The sequence below is a fragment of the Leucoraja erinacea genome, chromosome 2, assembly GCF_028641065.1.
Source record: "Leucoraja erinacea ecotype New England chromosome 2, Leri_hhj_1, whole genome shotgun sequence".
In the NCBI taxonomy this organism is placed as follows: Eukaryota; Metazoa; Chordata; class Chondrichthyes; order Rajiformes; family Rajidae; genus Leucoraja; species Leucoraja erinaceus.
The window spans coordinates 79,854,068-79,871,830 of NC_073378.1; the positions used below are offsets into that span (position 1 = coordinate 79,854,068).

Below are 17,763 nucleotides of genomic sequence, written 5' to 3' on the forward strand. Positions count from 1 at the left end.
CCTTTTCAGAATGGCAGGCAGTGACTAGTGGGGTACCGCAAGGCTCAGTGCTGGGTCCCCAGCTATTTACGATATATATTAATGATTTGGACGAGGGAATTGAATGCAACATCTCCAAGTTTGCGGATGACACAAAGCTGGGGGGCAGTGTTAGCTGTGAGGAGGATGCTAGGAGACTGCAAGGTGATTTGGATAGGCTGGGTGAGTGGACAAATGCATGGTAGATGCAGTATAATGTGGATAAATGTGAGGTTATCCACTTTGGTGGCAAAAACAGGAAAGTAGACTATTATCTGAATGGTGGCCGATTAGGAAAGGGGGAGATGCAACGAGACCTGGGTGTCATGGTACACCATTCATTAAAAGTAGGCATGCAGGTGCGGCAGGCAGTGAAGAAGGCGAATGGTATGTTAGCATTCATAGCAAAAGGATTTGAGTATAGGAGCAGGGAGTTTGTAGTACAGTAGTGTGAGACCACACCTGGAGTATTGCGTACAGTTTTGGTCTCCTAATCTGAGAAAGGACATTCTTGCCATAGAGGGAGTACAGAGAAGGTTCACCAGACTGATTCCTGGGATGTCAGGACTTTCATATGAAGAAAGACTGGATAGACTCGGCTTGTACTCGCTAGAATTTAGAAGATTGAGGGGGCATCTTATAGAAACTTACAAAACTCTTAAGGGGTTGGACAGGCTAGATGCAGGAAGATTGTTCCCGATGTTGGGGAAGTCCAGAACAAGGGGTCACAGTTTAAGGATAAAGGGGAAATCTTTTAAGACCGAGATGAGGAAAACATTTTTCACACAGAGAGTGGTGAATCTCTGGAACTCTCTGCCACAGAAGGTAGTTGAGGCCAGTTCATTGGCTATATTTAAGAGGGAGTTAGATGTGGCCCTTGTGGCTAAAGGGATCAGAGGGTATGGAGAGAAGGTAGGTACAGGATACTGAGTTGGATGATCAGCCATGATCATATCGAATGGCGGTGCAGGCTCGAAGGGCCGAATGGCCTACTCCTGCACCTATTTTCTATGTTTCTATGTTTCCAACTGTTCCTTGGCCAGTCCTGCCCTTGATTAGAACATAGTAGCCCACAGGATGTCAAGCTCACTATCAGAACCTGTTTGTGGACTTTATGGCCCTGTCCCACGGCACGAGTTCATTCCAAGAGCTCTCCCGAATTTGCCCTGATTCGAACTCAGAGATTTACGGTAATGGCCGCTCGTCGGTACTCGGGGCTCTATTGGACATTTTCCAACATGTTGAAAAATCTTCACGCGTCTTCCCGAGCTTACCTGCCGTTAGCGAGTCTTCCCGAGTACCTGCCGTTAGCATTACGAGCCGCTAAGAGACGTACCCGCAACGTTCATTCTCATGTTTGATTTTTTTTTAACTCGAGAGAGCTTTTGGAATGAACTCGTACCGTGGGACAGGGCCATTAACCATTTGCGATTTACCAGCAAGATATTATTGTGTCAATAATAGTCCAATGCTGAATCAATTGCCACTGTTTAAGATGCTTTCCAAATTAAGTAAACAAGGGTGCTTTTCATGAGAAGTCCTGTCTCCTGTCCTATTAACCATCCACCATGTGTGTCAGGAACTCTAGGTTTCTGCTTTATCTTATAATATAAATTCTCGCTGTGACATACCTTAATGGAAGCACTATAAACCACAGTTTAGCATATGGAAAATAATTGCAGCATTCAAATGCATACCGATACACTCATAATCTCATTATTCATTCACGGTCAATGGTATGCTAACTATGCAATATAATAAATTGATGATTGCAATAGAATTTTGCAAAAGCAGTTAAAATAGACTTTACCGAGAGAAACCAATGTCTCTTCATGCTGTGACACTATTTAATTAAATTCCACCACACTATTTAAAAGTTATTAAAGCCTGAACTGAACTGAGCCATTAGTTTTGAATGGTTCTACCTATTAACAACAAAATATTAACATACAAGTGTTTTTTAACCCCAAAAGGATATTGGACAGGTCGGGACCATATAAGGCAAAACGCAAAACTCAAGGGTCTGTCCCACTTGGGTGACCTAATCCGCAAGTTCTGGCGAGTTTGCTCTCGACTCATACTCGCAGCATGGTCGACACAAGGTCGTAGGAGGTCTTCGTAACTCTCCTTCATGCTCAAGAGTGGTCTCTGCGTACTCGAAGCCTCAGCGAGGTCACGGCGTTTATCTCAATATGTTAAAATAATGCCCGCAAGTAAAAAAAGGTCGCCATGGAAAAAAATCGATACTTTTTTTACTAATAAGTTTAGTCGTAGTAGGTCGGCATGTTAGTCGTAGGTAATCGAGGGTAGTCGAAGGAAGTCGTAGATAGTCTTCATCATAGTCAAACGGAGGCGAAGGAGGTCGTCTTTACTCTCCGTTATTCGGTGTCCAATTTTCCCGAAGTTAGGCGTAGCTAGTCGAAGATAGTCTTCAACATAGTTGAAGGAGGCCGAAGGAGGTCTTCTACATAGTCGAAGGAGGACTTCAACATGTCATTTTTTTTTAAAAACCCTTCTAAACTCGCCAATTAGGTCACCCAAGTGGGACAGCCCCTTGACTCACAGACTATGTGTCAGACCCGAAATATTTTAATTCCTCCAGTATCCTTGCCAGTCCATCTCCCGGTTTGTACAAGCATTACAGGCTGCACAGAAGTCAATGATGGAGAAAGATCAGGCAGTTTTTGTCCATGTGCTGGCAAGATGCTGGATGGCGGGCAGGGTGGGAGGAGCAGTTTGACAAAGTTCTGTGGAGAAGAATAAGGTGCCATAGTGACCAAGACTTGTGAAAACCTGTGGACAGGAACTCAGCCCGGTGCAGAAATATTTTGCAGTTGCACCTTCAGTCGTTTACATCTGCAGATCAACTTTGGTTTGCTTTAAAACAGAACAGTACACCACAAAAACTGGCCCTTCAGCCCACAATGTCTATGTTGAACCTAATGCTAAATTTGATCTCTGCCTGCCCATGATGCATATCCCTCCATTCCCTGCTTATCCATGCACCTATTTAAAAGTCACTTAAAATGCCACAATTGTACCTGCCTCCACTACCACCCATGACTGGCACCTACCACTCTCTAAAAACATAACATTTCTTGTACATCCTCTGTAAACTTTGTCCCTCTCACCTTAAAACTATGTCCTCTAGTATTTGATATTTCCATCCTGGAGGAAAAAAAGATTCTGACTGTCTACCCTAAAGATCCCAATTAAAATGCAGTCAGAGTTCTTTTGAACCATAATCAGAGCCATGGTTTGAATAAATAGATGAGGCTAAAGGGCCTGTCCAGCTTAGGCGATTTTACAGTAGACTGCCGGCGACTGTCAAGTTCCTGGCAGTCGCCTGAAAAAAACCACACACACACAGCAAACGCGGCGGGGGCCCGGAAAAGCGGGGGAGCGCTGTCTGAAATTCACACGGTGCAAAGCCAAGGTGATACGGACACACACCGCGATGAACAGAAAGGTTAAGATGGCTAGCACAGTGTACGGTAAGTCCTTTAAAAAGGGGGGGGGGACACTTTTAAGAAGACAGACAACATTTAATGTCAGAGATACACAGCTGTGAAGTTTAGCGGGCATTTAACATTACCGGTCGGTTATCCTTGGTTCTGAAAACTCGTGCTTACATTTTTTTTTGCTCCAATGAGCCAATGAAAATGCCCGGTCAGCAAAGGCGATTAACTAAAACTACCTACAACTACCTTGACTACCCATAACTACATGGCGATCCCACTACAACTGCACCTACGACTACAGGATTATCGATTTTCTCCACGGCGACCAATGTTTTGGTCACAGAAATTTTTTCAAAATGGTGAACAATTTGCGGCGACCATACTGAGGCCGCGACTAGTTCACTAAATGCAGGAACTCCTAACGACCTTGAAGGAGACTCACAAGAGACCACAGGCGAACATGTGGCGATCATGAGGGGAGCGCAGATTCTCCTGCATTCGCCTAAAAAGTCGCCGAAGAGGGACAGGTCCTTAGGTGTAGAACCCTGCAGTTACAATGGAAAATCTGCAAAGCAAAATACCTGAGTTTTTCACCATGCAGTCACCTGGTTTCCATCAAATATCTAGTATTAAATGATAATGAAATATTGCTTTTAAATCCCAATTCGGTGAGTTTGCTCATAAATAATAATCACTTGCTCTTAAGGCGACATCAACGTTCCCACAAAACTGTAACAGTGTCAAAAATGATTCACTTCCAGTTAACTTTACCTTTCAGGTTGCTAGGAAGCAAGCTATTTTTTTTTTTACCCATTTGCTATCTCTGAGCAATTTACCAGGCTTTTTACTTAAATAAATCAGCGTGGTTTAATCTTTTTAACAGGAGAGCTGAACATAAATGTTGATTAAAACTTCAAAGTTCAGTAAACCCCTGATTATCTGATGTACCTCTGACTGAGTGGGACAAAGGCAAGTTGACTCTAAAGTAAAGTGAGCCACACAGATTTGCTATAACTAAGTTAATTCTGCCTAATGTGTTTCATTCGATCAAAAACAGCATTAGTGTGGGATCAGGTACTGATAAGAACAGATGTGACCTTGCATTCCAGGTTTCTGATAAGTCAGTTTTAATCCTCTGCTCGTGAACTGCTTTGATGTTTCCACAGCTGGGCTGTTGGCGATTGGGGAGAATGCAGCCAAACGTGTGGCAGAGGGGAGCAGCACAGGCAGGTCCGCTGCACTCGAAGAGTTGCTTACAATAAGCTTGAAGATGTGCACCAGATGTTATGCCCATTTCCGATGCCGATGCAAAAGCAAGTGTGTAACGTCCACAACTGTCCACCAGCATGGAGTGTAGGAGCCTGGTCTGAGGTACACGTCAAAGCCTTTACTGAAATAAATTACCATTATTCTGGGCTTTATAAAGAACAATGATAGCGTGACCAACACTAATGTAAAGGTATTAATAGATCCAATGTTCCCGGTTCTGATGATGAACATAACCAATTAGAGGATTTTTAACATTTCATTGTAAATTCAGCAATAGATAGAAAATATGCAATAACAATCCGAGGGATATGTGTAGATTACAATGCTTCTAGATATTGTTATTTGAACTATATATTGCATTCAAAGTTCTCTACACTAGATTTTCCACACATTCATTGGATTGATCAAAATTCAGTTGGTTGCACCAATCTTGTAAAGCATTAACTTCAATTACAAGTTATAGAATGAAAAACAGAAATTTGTCCAATGCTCTTCAGGCTAACTACAAGGTTTAATCTCCCAACATTAATGTAAAAGTCATTGTTGATAAGATGAAAGCTAAGAAATAGACATCTCAAGATATGTTTCCTTAACTCCTGCAATTTGACCCAAGCTTCACTTCTCTGTAATTGCTTTGTAAATACCTGTCATTACACAAATCAGTTTTCTTCATATAGATCATTTCAAATAGTTTAAAAACGAAAACCAATTAAATTACTCATTGTACTATTACTTTATTCTGATCCGACAGAGTTCCTGATTAAATTAAATGTTGGCCAAGTTCTTGTATACCCACAACAACAGAGGTATATTGAATGGTGCTGTAAGATGGCTGCTATTATTACAGTACACACTTTAACTGTGCTATCGTAACCAGGTACAGGTTGCTCACAAAACCCGCATATTAGCGTTTCAACAGCATGTCCATGATAACCAGCCATTGTTGCTGGTTGTGGTACATTGTCCCTGGGCCAAGTTTCAAGCAGGACAGAACTGATTAAAACTTTACAACATGTTTGAAGGATCTGACAATGTAAGCCATAATGTGGTGAAAAAACAGCTATACTCGAGATTCGGGACAGGTGGAGGAGGCTTTGGATGTCATAGTGAGGTCTTCCAGATACATAATAGGGGTCTGTTGGAAAAGATCACAGTCTAGGGCAATCCTGGGAATTGTTTCCCAGTCATAGTATTGTGTCTAAAGGCATCATCAAATGCCACCTCTCACACACTAATCCACGAAGTATACCCCTGGATAATCATCCTGGATAAATGTTGTGCCCTTATTTAGGAAGGGGAAAAGCCTGGGAACTATAGGGTAGTGAGTCTAACATCTGTGGCCGGAAAGTTGTTAGCGTATTCCGAGGGATAGGATATACATGCATTTAGTGGCCAATGGATGTTTAGGGTTAGGGTCAGCACAGGTTTGTGCATGGGAGGTTGTGTCTCTTGAATCTGATTGAGTTATTTGAAAATGTGACCAAAAAGTTTGATGATGGCAGAGCTGTAGACATTGTATGTATGGATTTCAGCAAGGCATTCGACAAAGTTCCACATGGTAGGCTGCTCTGGAAGGTTAGATCATATGGGATCCAAGGAGAGATACTGTAGCTAACTGGATAGAAAATTGGCTTGATGGAAGGAATCGGAGGGTGATGGTGGAAGGTTGTTTTTCGGATTGGAGGCCTATGACTAGAAGAGTACCTCAAGGTTCACCTACACAGTGAATGGCAGGACTTTGTGGAAGGTGAGAGAACTTGGAATGTAGGTATATAGTTCCTTGAATGTGGTGTCATAGGTAGATAGGGTGGTCAAGAAGGCTTTCGGCACATTGGCCTTATCAGTCATAGTGTTGAGTATAGAAGTTGGTAGGTCACGCTACAATTCTACAGCACATTGGTAAGGCCACGATTTGGGGAGACCCGGTGAGCAGGCTAGGACATTATTCCTTGGAGCGCAGGAGGGTGAGGGATGATCTTATAAAGGTGTATATGATCATGAGTGAAATAGATAGAATACATGCATACCCAATCATTTGCCCAGAGTAGGGGAATCAAGAAGCAGAGGAATTGGGGGTTTGAGGGGAGGGGGGGGGGGGGGGGGGGGGGGGGGGGGGGGGGGGGGGGGGGGAGGAGAGAGAGAGATGTCATCACCTGAGGGGCATTTTTATTTTACATAAAGGGTGGTGGGTGTATGGATCGAGCTGCCAGAGGAGGTAGTTAAGGCACATAACATCACAACATTTTAAAAACATTTGGACAGGTACATGGATTGGATAGGTTTTTGAAGGATATGGGCCAAACACAAGCAGGTGGGACTAGTGTGGATAGAGCACGTTGGTTGGCGTGGGCAAGTTAGAAACATAGATAGAAATTAGGTGCAGGAGTAGGCCATTCGGCCCTTCAAGCCTGCACCGCCATTCAATATGATCATGGCTAATCATCCAACTCAGTATCCTGTACCTGCCTTCTCCCCATACCCTCTGATCCCCATTGCCACAAGGGCCACATCTAACTCCCTCTTAAATATAGCCAATGAACTGTGGCCTCGACTACCCTCTGCGGCAGAGAGTTCCAGAGATTCACCACTCTCTGTGTGAAAAAAACGTTCTCCTCATCTCTGTTTTAAAGGATTTCCCCCCTTGGGCCGAAGGGCCTGTTACCGAACTGTATGACTCGCCGATCACCTAATAGTAACTCGCTTCCCTCTTTCTTGGAAGACAAAGTAGCAGATTTCCCTCCAGCCCCCAAAACAAATGCTGTTCCCAATTTTCCAGTTAATTGAGATGGAAAAGAAAAGAGGCCCGGAATATCTGCGGGCAGCAGTGAGATTGAAAACAATTGAAAAGGAACTGGATTGATGGGTACTGTTTTTGAATGATCATGTCCAGCTTATTGCAAAATGAGGTTTAGCACTTCACTGCACCATTCATGGTCATGCAGCATACATTTTTCTGGTGTCATGGGCAGGCCTTTTTCCCTAATTGATGTAATTTGGAGCTCAAAGATAGCACCAATTCAAGTGATGAAACAGTCTCAGTACCACAAGTTAACATTAACATTGTGTTAATTTTGTACTGCTCGTTCTACTTAAAGTGACATCCTGCTGAAATATAGAGACTCAACTATGTCGCTTCAGAACTTGCTGCTGAAATCCTCTAAATTCAGAGCCACAAAAGAAAAACTGCTGGGGGAACTCAGCGGGTAAGGTAGTATCTGCAGAAGGAAATGGACAGACAATGTTTCGGTTTGGGATTCTGCTTTATGAAAGGTCCCCACCTGAAATGTTAACTATCTTAATTGTTCCACAAATGCTGCCTGTCCCGCTGAGTTCCTGCAGTAGACAATAGGTGCAAGAGTAGGCCATTTGGCCCTTCGAGCTAGCACCACCATTCAATGTGATCATGGTTGATCATCGGCAATCAGTACCCCGCTCCTGCCTTCTCCCCATATCCCCTGCCTCTGCTATTTTTTAAGAGCCCTATCTAGCTCTCTCTTGAAAGCATCCAGAGAACCCGCCTCCACCGCCCTCTGAGGCAGGGAATTCCACAGACTTTTTTTCCAGTAGTTTTTTTTGTTTTTTTTTGCATTATCTCCAAATTCTGTAGAGTGTCTTCAAACTATCATGGAATGCTTCCTCCAGCATTAGCTTGCTGAATTACACTCGCAATGGGTGCCTCAAGACTGTCCCAATACTTTCTTTATTATCATGGACATAAGGAAACTTGCGTAAATTCTGATTTCTAAGCTAACAAGCCAATTATTTCACTGTTTTCCATCTCTCCAGTGTTCCCGGACATGTGGGAAAGGGTGGAGGAAGAGGAGTGTTGTTTGCAAGAGCACATATTCTACTGCGGGTACACAGATTCTACACGGCAGTTCCTGCAAAGCACAGCCGAAACCCAAGAGCCAGGAAACCTGCCTGCTGAAGCGTTGTCATAAGCATCGCAAAATGCAGTGGTTTATATCTACATGGACTGAGGTACAGTAACCACCCTGAAAAGAATACATTAACTCATGGGTCAACCAGTATTAGAACATCTATCTATACATAACTAAAACTATGATCTTGTTATCTTCCGGTTTGGCGGTCTTTCTATTTGTGCAAAAATGGTTTGCGATAGCGCTACGATTTTTCACCAGTTCACTCACCGTTCTCCTACGCTGCGAGTGGACCAGGTTTTGTTCCGATCGGTTGAATGTTGTAAAATTTAGTGAGGTTTAAAAATCTTAAAAAACGCTTGTGCGCAGATCGATCTCTTCTCCTGCCAGTCGGCGCCGCGTAGATTGGTCTTTTCTCCTGTCACTCCCCGGGACGGTCCATCCCTTCCTGCGCCATCGCCTCTTTACTGGAGCCGAGGATGGCCGGCGGAGCTTTCCAACTGGACACAATTTTCTAAGTGACCCAGCCCCAAGCAGCTCAGCCCCGGAGACCCGACCCAGTCCAGCCCAGAGTCGGAGACCCAGCCCAGAGTCGGAGACCCAGCCCAGAGTCGGAGATGTCAGCAAACGGAAAGCAGAGACTCTGATCCCGGCGGAGGAGAACGACCAGTGCCCGCTGTGAGTCCCCATCGCACCTCCAATTCCAGCCAGTACACCTCTGGTCCACCTCGCTGCTTCCTCTCCCCCACCCCCCCAACACACCCCCCTCCCCCATATTGTTTTGGGGAATGGGTTGTGTCGGGGGACCAGGCCTCCCGTGTAACTTGGACCCAAAGGGTCCCACTTTGTCTAGTAATAGATAACTAACAACGATTATTTGTATAGATTGGAGCACCTTTTGTTCTCAGCATTATGTGATAATATTTAAACATATAATATCCAGTGACTATTTTGTGCCACCTTGTTGATTTCACTCGGGGGCCTCAAGACTCCAGACCCAGCTTGTTGCAATTTTTCATCAGAGGTACATGGGATGGGGATCATTTACTGTGCAATGCTCTTTTGGAGCATTGAGGGTAAACATGGAGCACGTTCTCTTGGTAGCACTCGAGATGGATATTACTGGAACCATATGGGCTCACTAAGTTCAGCGAGTATCTCCTTGAGATAACCCATATAAATTTGCAACTCTTTACTTTGGACAGGTACATAGATAGGATAGCTTTAGAGGGATATGGGTAAAACACAGGCAAATGGGATCGGCTTAGATGGGCATCTTGGTCAACATGTTTAAGTTGGGGCAAAGGGCCTGTTTCTGTGCTCTATGACTATACAATTCATCTTCATCCTTTCCCTGCCTCAGTCACACTGCTGCCAAACCTCAATCTGCCAGTCCACGATATCCCAAGATCCCAAACCTCCTATGCATCACTCCACCCTACCCCAACCCCCATATCTCCTCTGCCATCAGATTATTTATTCATCCCACTGTCGTAAAGCTGTAGTACTCTCCAGCTTGCTGTATGGATGTGAAACATGGACCTTGTGCAGGAAACACATCCGGCAGCTTGGGAAATTCCACATGCGCACTCCGCGGTTCATCATGGGCATTCGCTGGCAAAACAGGGTGACCAACGTGTAAGTGCTGGACCGGTCTGGCTTCACAATCATCGAAACAATGATGAGCATTCATAGCAAAAGGATTTGAGTATGGGAGCAGGGAGGTTCTACTGCAGTTGTACACGGTATTGGTGAAAGGGCTTGAAAATTAGTATGGAAAATCATATAGCCTGATATCATGCTTGGTCCCAAACTTATGGTCTTAATTTGAGCTAAAAAAAAGTAGAAACATTGGAAATAAGCAAATAAACTGAAGGGATGACGCTCCAGCATGCAGGATTGCACACTTTGCTTTAATTTCCTGTCTTATGTTTATGACAGCTGCTCTCTATGCCCAGTCTTGCTGAAGTTGCCTCCTTGGCCTGATTTAATCTGAAGCTCAAAAATTACCACCGTCCAGAAGTTTAAATCACATTACACTTCTGTTACTTTTTCTCCTTCTTTAGTGTTCTGTAACTTGCGGTAAAGGGATTCAGAAGAGACACTTGAAGTGTGCAGACAAAGACACTTCTGGAAAGTACAAAGAGTTTGCTTACAAAAGATGTAATCACTTGCCAAGACCCAATCTAGAGCTGGAGAGAGCCTGTGTTGTACGAGTGTGTCCAAAACCACCAAACGAGATCGCTTTCAGCAACGCACTGACCAGCTGGTACGCCTCGTCCTGGTCTCAGGTAGGAGCATGTTGATATTCCAGTAACATTCCAGCAGGAATCAAGTGGAAAGCGTGGTAGCTTTGGTCATGGGAATGCCATTGTATGTAATGACTTGGAACTAAAACCCAAATTTAATTGGAGAACTTTACAGCAAGTGTACCTCTAAACGTTCAGCAAATATAATTGGAATGATCTTTAAGGTTACAATTATACTGTACTGCTTTTTCTTAAGAAATTAATTCCAATTATGAACAGTTTTCTATATTACAAGAAACCCTAAGCCTTGGAATTACCCGATGCCAAAAAATATTTATTTTTTATCATTTTATCGTCACAATGAAGGGTCAGTGAATGAGTTAATCTGGCACATACGTAGTAGTACTGGGATCAATAAATTGAGACCACCAGCTTGGACAGTACTGAGATTGGTGAGTTAAATTGATCAGTAAAGACCTATCCAGGGATCAGTGAATGACTCGACCAGCAAGGACCTGTCCTGGCATTAGTGAATGCCTCTATCAGCAGCTGCTAGCAAACAAACTATGCCTTGCTGCCATTAGCATATTGTAGCCTTGGAAATATTTTAAACTAAGACAAGTTATTTTACGGGGTTCATTGGTTAGCCCATTCTAAAATTAATCATAGTGATGAATCGCCTATTTATTCCTGTCAATCTTTTATTGCTGTGCCTTCATCAGTTGAGGTTGGACAGATTTACACCAACTAAAATTATTTGACTAATATCTGAATGTCCATTTGTTATGGCCATTTGTTTTGGATTTATGCTCAACCACAGAGCCTTACACTTTGGGAGGGTCTTTCAGAAATTTGGGACGGGGGCTATAGATACAGTTTTTGTCCTGCAGAGTTTCTGCCCCCTAATGGATGAAAGTCACACAACATGTTTGTAAACATTGCAAAAAACAATTATTTTTCATTGCGTCTCAGAAGAAATTACAGAGACATACTAGTAGTGCCTTGGTTTGGACATAATTTACTTCCAAATTCTGCAAAATGTTCTAAGGGTGAAAATGCATCTTTGGGAATTGCAGTCTGATGGCAAAGCTCATTCCTGGTGCCACAGAACCAGAATCAATCTGTAGTGTAGAGCTCCTTGCTGGACTAAACCTAGGCAGATTAAATAATTCCCCATCATATCTGGATATTCCATTCCACTTGAGTCGTGAATACCAGGATACTATAAGTATCGCCACTGTGGAATTACTTATCAGTTGGTTCAAGTTTAATTTTTGTATGTTGATGTTACTCTGGAACACTGGGTTTTAGTGCAAAGAAGCAAATTGTGTAAAGCATTCACCCAGTCTCTTGCCCAGAGTAGAGGAATTGTAAACCAGAGGGCATAGGAATAAGGTGAAGGGGAATAGATTTTACAGGAATATGAGGGGCAACTTTTTCACGCAAAGGGTGGTGGATGTATGGAACGAGCTGCTGAGAGAGGTAGTTAATGCAGGGATTATCGCAACTTTTGAGAAGCAATTGGACATGGATAGGTGTAGGGGGATATGGGCTAAACGCAGGTAAATGGGACTAGTATGGATGGTGGGGGTGGGAAAGTTGGGTTGAAGGGCCTGTTTCCACACTGCCACTCGAAAATTTTGTTCGGCACTGCTTGACTCGAATGTGCTGTATTTAAAAGCGAAAAAGTGAAGCTGCATAGCAGGTTTGGTGGCAGTAGGATGGACAATTAAAGTCGCAAACTGAACACGGTTACATCACCCAATCTTCATTAGTTTCTCCAATGTATAAGAGACCACATTGTGAGAACTGTTTGCAGTATACTGGAAGAAGTGAAAGTTTTTTCAGAGCCTTGATGTCATTTTGTTTGTGTGCCCTCTCACCAAACTGACCTCATTTACCCATCAACCTAGTTTTTCAACCACTTAAAACCACAGCAATCCTACATTCACCCTCTGGAAATATTCCCTTCGTCATCTCCCTCGATTCCTCGGCTCTGTAACGTAAACGCTTCCATTTTCAAGTTTTTTAATTCTTCTATAAATAATTTAGTTTAGTGACAATTGTTGGGCCGAGGTTAAATCTGTTTTCAGTTATATGTTTTTTTTTTTAATGTTAATATTTATTTGTTTGGTTGTTTAGTCCATTGACATTCACCACTTTACCAGTGTATAACAGACACATGATATAATACATAGGATGTGCTGGAATATCCATGATAACACCTTCAGTATACAATAAACCCTTATTATTACGGGCCTCTTTATAATGGATTGTGGTTGGAGCAGACTGACCTATCGACCTTCACTCCAGGCTGGGCTGCCGAGCCGCCCTCTGCTGTACTGCCCCTCCGGCCGCTTCCAGGTTGGACCTACTACCACCACCGTCAGCCCACACAGCTCCCTCAGCCACCTCCAGGCTGCACCTGCCGCCCCCACCGCTGACCCTTACCTGCGTTTCAGCCGCCCACAATGACCACCGATCCTCGCCTCTCTCCCAGCAGGCCAGGGCTGTCAACTCACCTGGATTCCAGGCCCAGTTCAAGACCAAGAGTCCAAAGGAGGGTCTTGACATGAAATGTCACCTATACATGTTTGCCAAACACCTGCTGAGTTACTCCAGTACTTTGTGTCCTTTTGTTATTAACCAGCATCTGCAGTTGTTTGTTTGCACTACATGAACGATGATAATCCCTTACTGGATTATAGCAGAACAAGGGTTTACTGTATATCACTTCTCTAGAAGAAATCATGTAGTGACAGATTTTTTCCCACGTTTCTCTCTAGTGCTCCGTTAGCTGCGGGGGAGGGGTGCGGGCTCGTGCAGTACACTGTCTTGCGTATGGCAGACCCACCTCAGGCTGTCTTCTGCATCAGAAACCAGCCACAACAGAAGCCTGCAACACCAATTTCTGTCCTGTACCCGAAAAGAAAGGTGAGAGCACAAAGAATGCCTTGCACTGATAATTCCTTTAACATCCCATCTGGAAATTAAGCTACAATTTTATGTTTGCAAATTTTTACAATATGATTTTAATAAAAATCATGAGAGGAATAGATTGTGTAGATGCACAGAGTCTCTTGCCCAGAGTAGATGAATCGAGGACTAGAGGACATAAGTTTAAGGTGAAGGGAAAAGATTTAATAGGAATTTGAGAGATAACTTTTTCACACTTTTGGTGGGTGTATGGAACAAACTGCCAGAGGAGGTAGTTGAGGCAGGAACAATCCCAACATATAAGAAACAGTTAGATAGGTACATGGATAGGATAGGTTTGGAAGGAAATGGGCCAAACGCGGGCAGGTATAGCTGGGACATGATGGCCGGTGTGGGGTAGTTGGGCCGAAGAGCCTGTTTCCACACTGTTTCACTCTATGCCTCTATTTTAAATGCTATATTATAGAAACACGCCATGCATCATCATGGTCCTCAAATTAGAGAGAGTATATGGTTATATATCATGTAGTACAAGACCGTGTAGCAAGCACAGATCTAGCTGTAGCTACTTATTTCTGATAGTTACTAAGGCATTTGTCTATTGGAGAACATATGTATAACATTTTATATATTAATGGCTTTAAAATTATTGGTTTGCTTACTGCTCTAAAACTTGAAACATCGTTTTGTGTTCCTTCCCACTACAGTAACAGGTCCTTTTCCCTTCCAATGAATCTCTCAGGTATCATCTCAAAAATTGTTTAGGTGAAAATCGTGTATTAATTATTTTATTTATTCTAACAAATAAGCATTTTGAAGTGTGGTCCAACCTGAAAGAGTAGATGTCTAATGATTATCTTGCTAAAAGATGGAACGAAAAGTTCACATTGGCCATTTTGGTTTCCCAAGTGGAGCAAGTGAAGGAAGATGTGCCTTCAAATTATAAACTATGTGCATTTTAAGGTGCACACTGTGTGGATTATGGGTGATGTGCACCATTTAAACAGACTCAAGCCTTCTCATTGCCTGAGGATTGGTTCATCAACTTGATAGAAACTGAAATTGGAAACACACATCAAGTAGTTCTTCCTTCAATTCAATTATACTTCATTGTCACATGTACAGCACCTAGGTACAGTGAAATGCTTTGTTTTGCATACAACCCAATAAAATCATATAGTAGACCTCACCTAAGCAGAACACAAGTGTCGCCATGTTGCCGCTGACAAAGTTACAAAAGTCCTTCAGGTCCACCCCCAGTTGTCCAGTTGATCACACCCTCCCTCCCCTCATGAGACCCCATTGCTGCGCTGACTATGACAATCCCAATACCTTCCCCAACTACCCATGATCAAACCCTCTTGGCTTCGGCACAGCTCCTCGATCCTACTAATGAAGTGACAATAAACAGCCCTCTCACCCCGGAATGTTATTTCAGCCTCTTAATATTACCTCCACCCACCCAACTTGCACAGCACAAACAAACCAAAACTGAAACCTGCACTGTGGTGGAACGAGTGTCGAAAGAATTTTCATAAGAAAGCTATAGCGGCTCTGAACCGGCCCTGCTGGGTGCCCCCCATCCCCCTGGACTGTCTCCCTCGGATGGTCATGTCGCACAGACACATCTGCACTTTAGTCTGTTGAACCGTTTTGACTGTTTTACTGTTCTTTTTACAATCCATGTTCTCGGGATATCCAAATCCAAATTTTATTAGTTATTTATGTTATGACATCGGTTGGAAGCTGCATACCAAATCTTGTTGCGCTTATGTGCAATGACAATAAAATATATTATTATTATTATTATTATTATTATCTTATTAACCATGTACACAATAGAATTTTGCAAGAGTGAATCCTTGAGAAATGTGTTTGGCCTGCTGCGTGCCACCAAACAATGCAGCTCTCCAGGAGAATTAAAGAACTCAAGGTGTTAGTCCATCATTTATACTCAATTGAATTTGCAGGAGCTCCTCTTATGGTTTCACAATAGAACAAGGGCATAGTTCACCCTTCAGTGATGTCCCCTCAATTTCACTTTCCAACGGCTCCATGCCCTCTTCTACTGAAGGACAGAAAATTGTTAAAGAGGGATAAGTGAGGTAAACCATGAACATATGCTTGGTGAAAAATAGTAGATATGTATTATGTATATCAAGCCACTGAATACTACTGTGACCTTTATGCCCCTTTGACGTCACCTGCAATGCATTTCAGCAAAGGGAAGAATTTAATGATGAAGCATTTATAAATATGAATAAATAAATATTGTTTCTTTTCTCTCTCCCCATCTCCTCTCTCCAAAACTTGACACACCAAAGATGTTTTTTGCAAAGATTATTTCAACTGGTGTTACCTGGTACCACAGCACGGTGTGTGCAATCACAAGTTCTACGGCCAGCAATGTTGTAAATCATGCTCCAAGTCTAATATATAAAAGAACATGAATCAATGGAATTTTCATATGAACAAGCTGCAGATTTTAATTTGTGTTGCCTCGGATGGCTGAAGAAATCAAGACCATCAAGACTTAAACTTGCACATGAGACATGGCATCATTCTGCTCATCAATTAGTGGGGTAAAAGACAGTTTTTGCTTTAAATACTTTACCACCACCAGATCAGTGTAATGTTTGCAGCCCTGTCCATATTGGATCCTCGGATTCCCACATAACAGTGAACATAACTGTACAGTATCAAGGACTTCGATGAATGAATGGAAGATATTACCAGCTAAAACTTTTCATTGACCTGTAAAATGTGGCCATGTGTAACAAATTGAACAAAGACTTTGAAAACCAGAAGACAATTAACAACATACCATGCAAATGCAGGCAGAGAACAGAGTGGGTTGGAGGAGTGCAGTGGGATTGGAAAGATAGGTGAAGTGAATTTTTCCCAGCTTATTTATTTTACCTCATTTAGATCAACTGATGACCATTAATGAAAACACACTGTGCTAAACTAAAACTACTGTAGCTATTATGCCATTGTAGTGAGCCCTATACCCACTGATTTCACAAAGTGTTGGCCTTTAACTGATTCAATGGTGCTATTTTTTTTTTTTTAAAGACCAGTAAGCACATGTAGCTGTTAATTATCAAATCAAACTCTCAAAATATTTACTTCTGTAGAAGCAGATACAAATGGTCTATTTTGAGAGAAGGGATAATAATTACACAAGCTCATCACAGGACTTAAGGTATTTTATTTATTTATCAAAGTGATAGGTCTTTTTAGAACTGGTCATTGTTATTGAAAATGAAGTTCCACTCTGTGCACTACAGCTAAATGTATGCCATAATTGAGAGCCAGAGACTGACTTTAATCTGTGTCACTCTTTTTAAAGTATCATTCATTATAGTACTTTCACATTATTATTGTTGAGCTTCATGGTACCACTAAATTAACAATGGTGCTTTCAATTGCAACCCTAGTATAATTTTTTTAAAGCAAAAGTTCTAATTTATTTACAATTATCTTGCAAAATTGTTGATATCTTTGCCTTTTGAAAGGAAAGCAATGCATGGTTTAAATAATCAGAATTGTTGAAGTACCATTGTTACTTTAAACTTTATGCAATTCTGTGCAGAAATACTGTAAAAGTTTTTCACCCAGCTGTGAGAAAAATATTTATGTTTTTATGGAGTTTTGTAATAAAATTTCACTAAAAATGTGATAGTTTTTGTTTTATGCATCTGTAAACGACTTTGATTCTTGTTTGAGAAAGATAATTAACTTGGATCAACTAATATTTTGAGGTGTAAAGCCTATTCTATTAGAAGAATATATCAAAGTCCCCAAATGGTTGTTGGAAAAAGATTTTATTCTTCACCAGTCACTTGCTCTCAGGATCAAACCCAGGTCTCTGGCACTGTAAGGCAGCATCTCCACCGCTGTGCTACACTGCTGCCCTTGATAGAACACAAAGTGCTGGAGTAACTC

The 17,763-nt window shown here is 42.3% G+C and overlaps 1 protein-coding gene across 1 annotated transcript in view; it reads left to right on the forward strand.

Annotated features, from left to right (window-relative positions):
* LOC129711468 (A disintegrin and metalloproteinase with thrombospondin motifs 16-like) overlaps positions 1-17,494 on the forward strand; it is a 193,320-nt gene extending 175,826 nt beyond the window's left edge. The window contains exons 19-23 of the mRNA XM_055659092.1: positions 4,646-4,850; positions 8,535-8,729; positions 10,696-10,920; positions 13,665-13,812; positions 16,140-17,494. Coding sequence (XP_055515067.1) covers positions 4,646-4,850; positions 8,535-8,729; positions 10,696-10,920; positions 13,665-13,812; positions 16,140-16,255 — 889 coding nt within the window. The 3' untranslated portion in view covers positions 16,256-17,494. The remainder of the gene's footprint in view (positions 1-4,645; positions 4,851-8,534; positions 8,730-10,695; positions 10,921-13,664; positions 13,813-16,139) is intronic.
* The last annotated feature ends 269 nt before the right edge of the window (positions 17,495-17,763 follow it).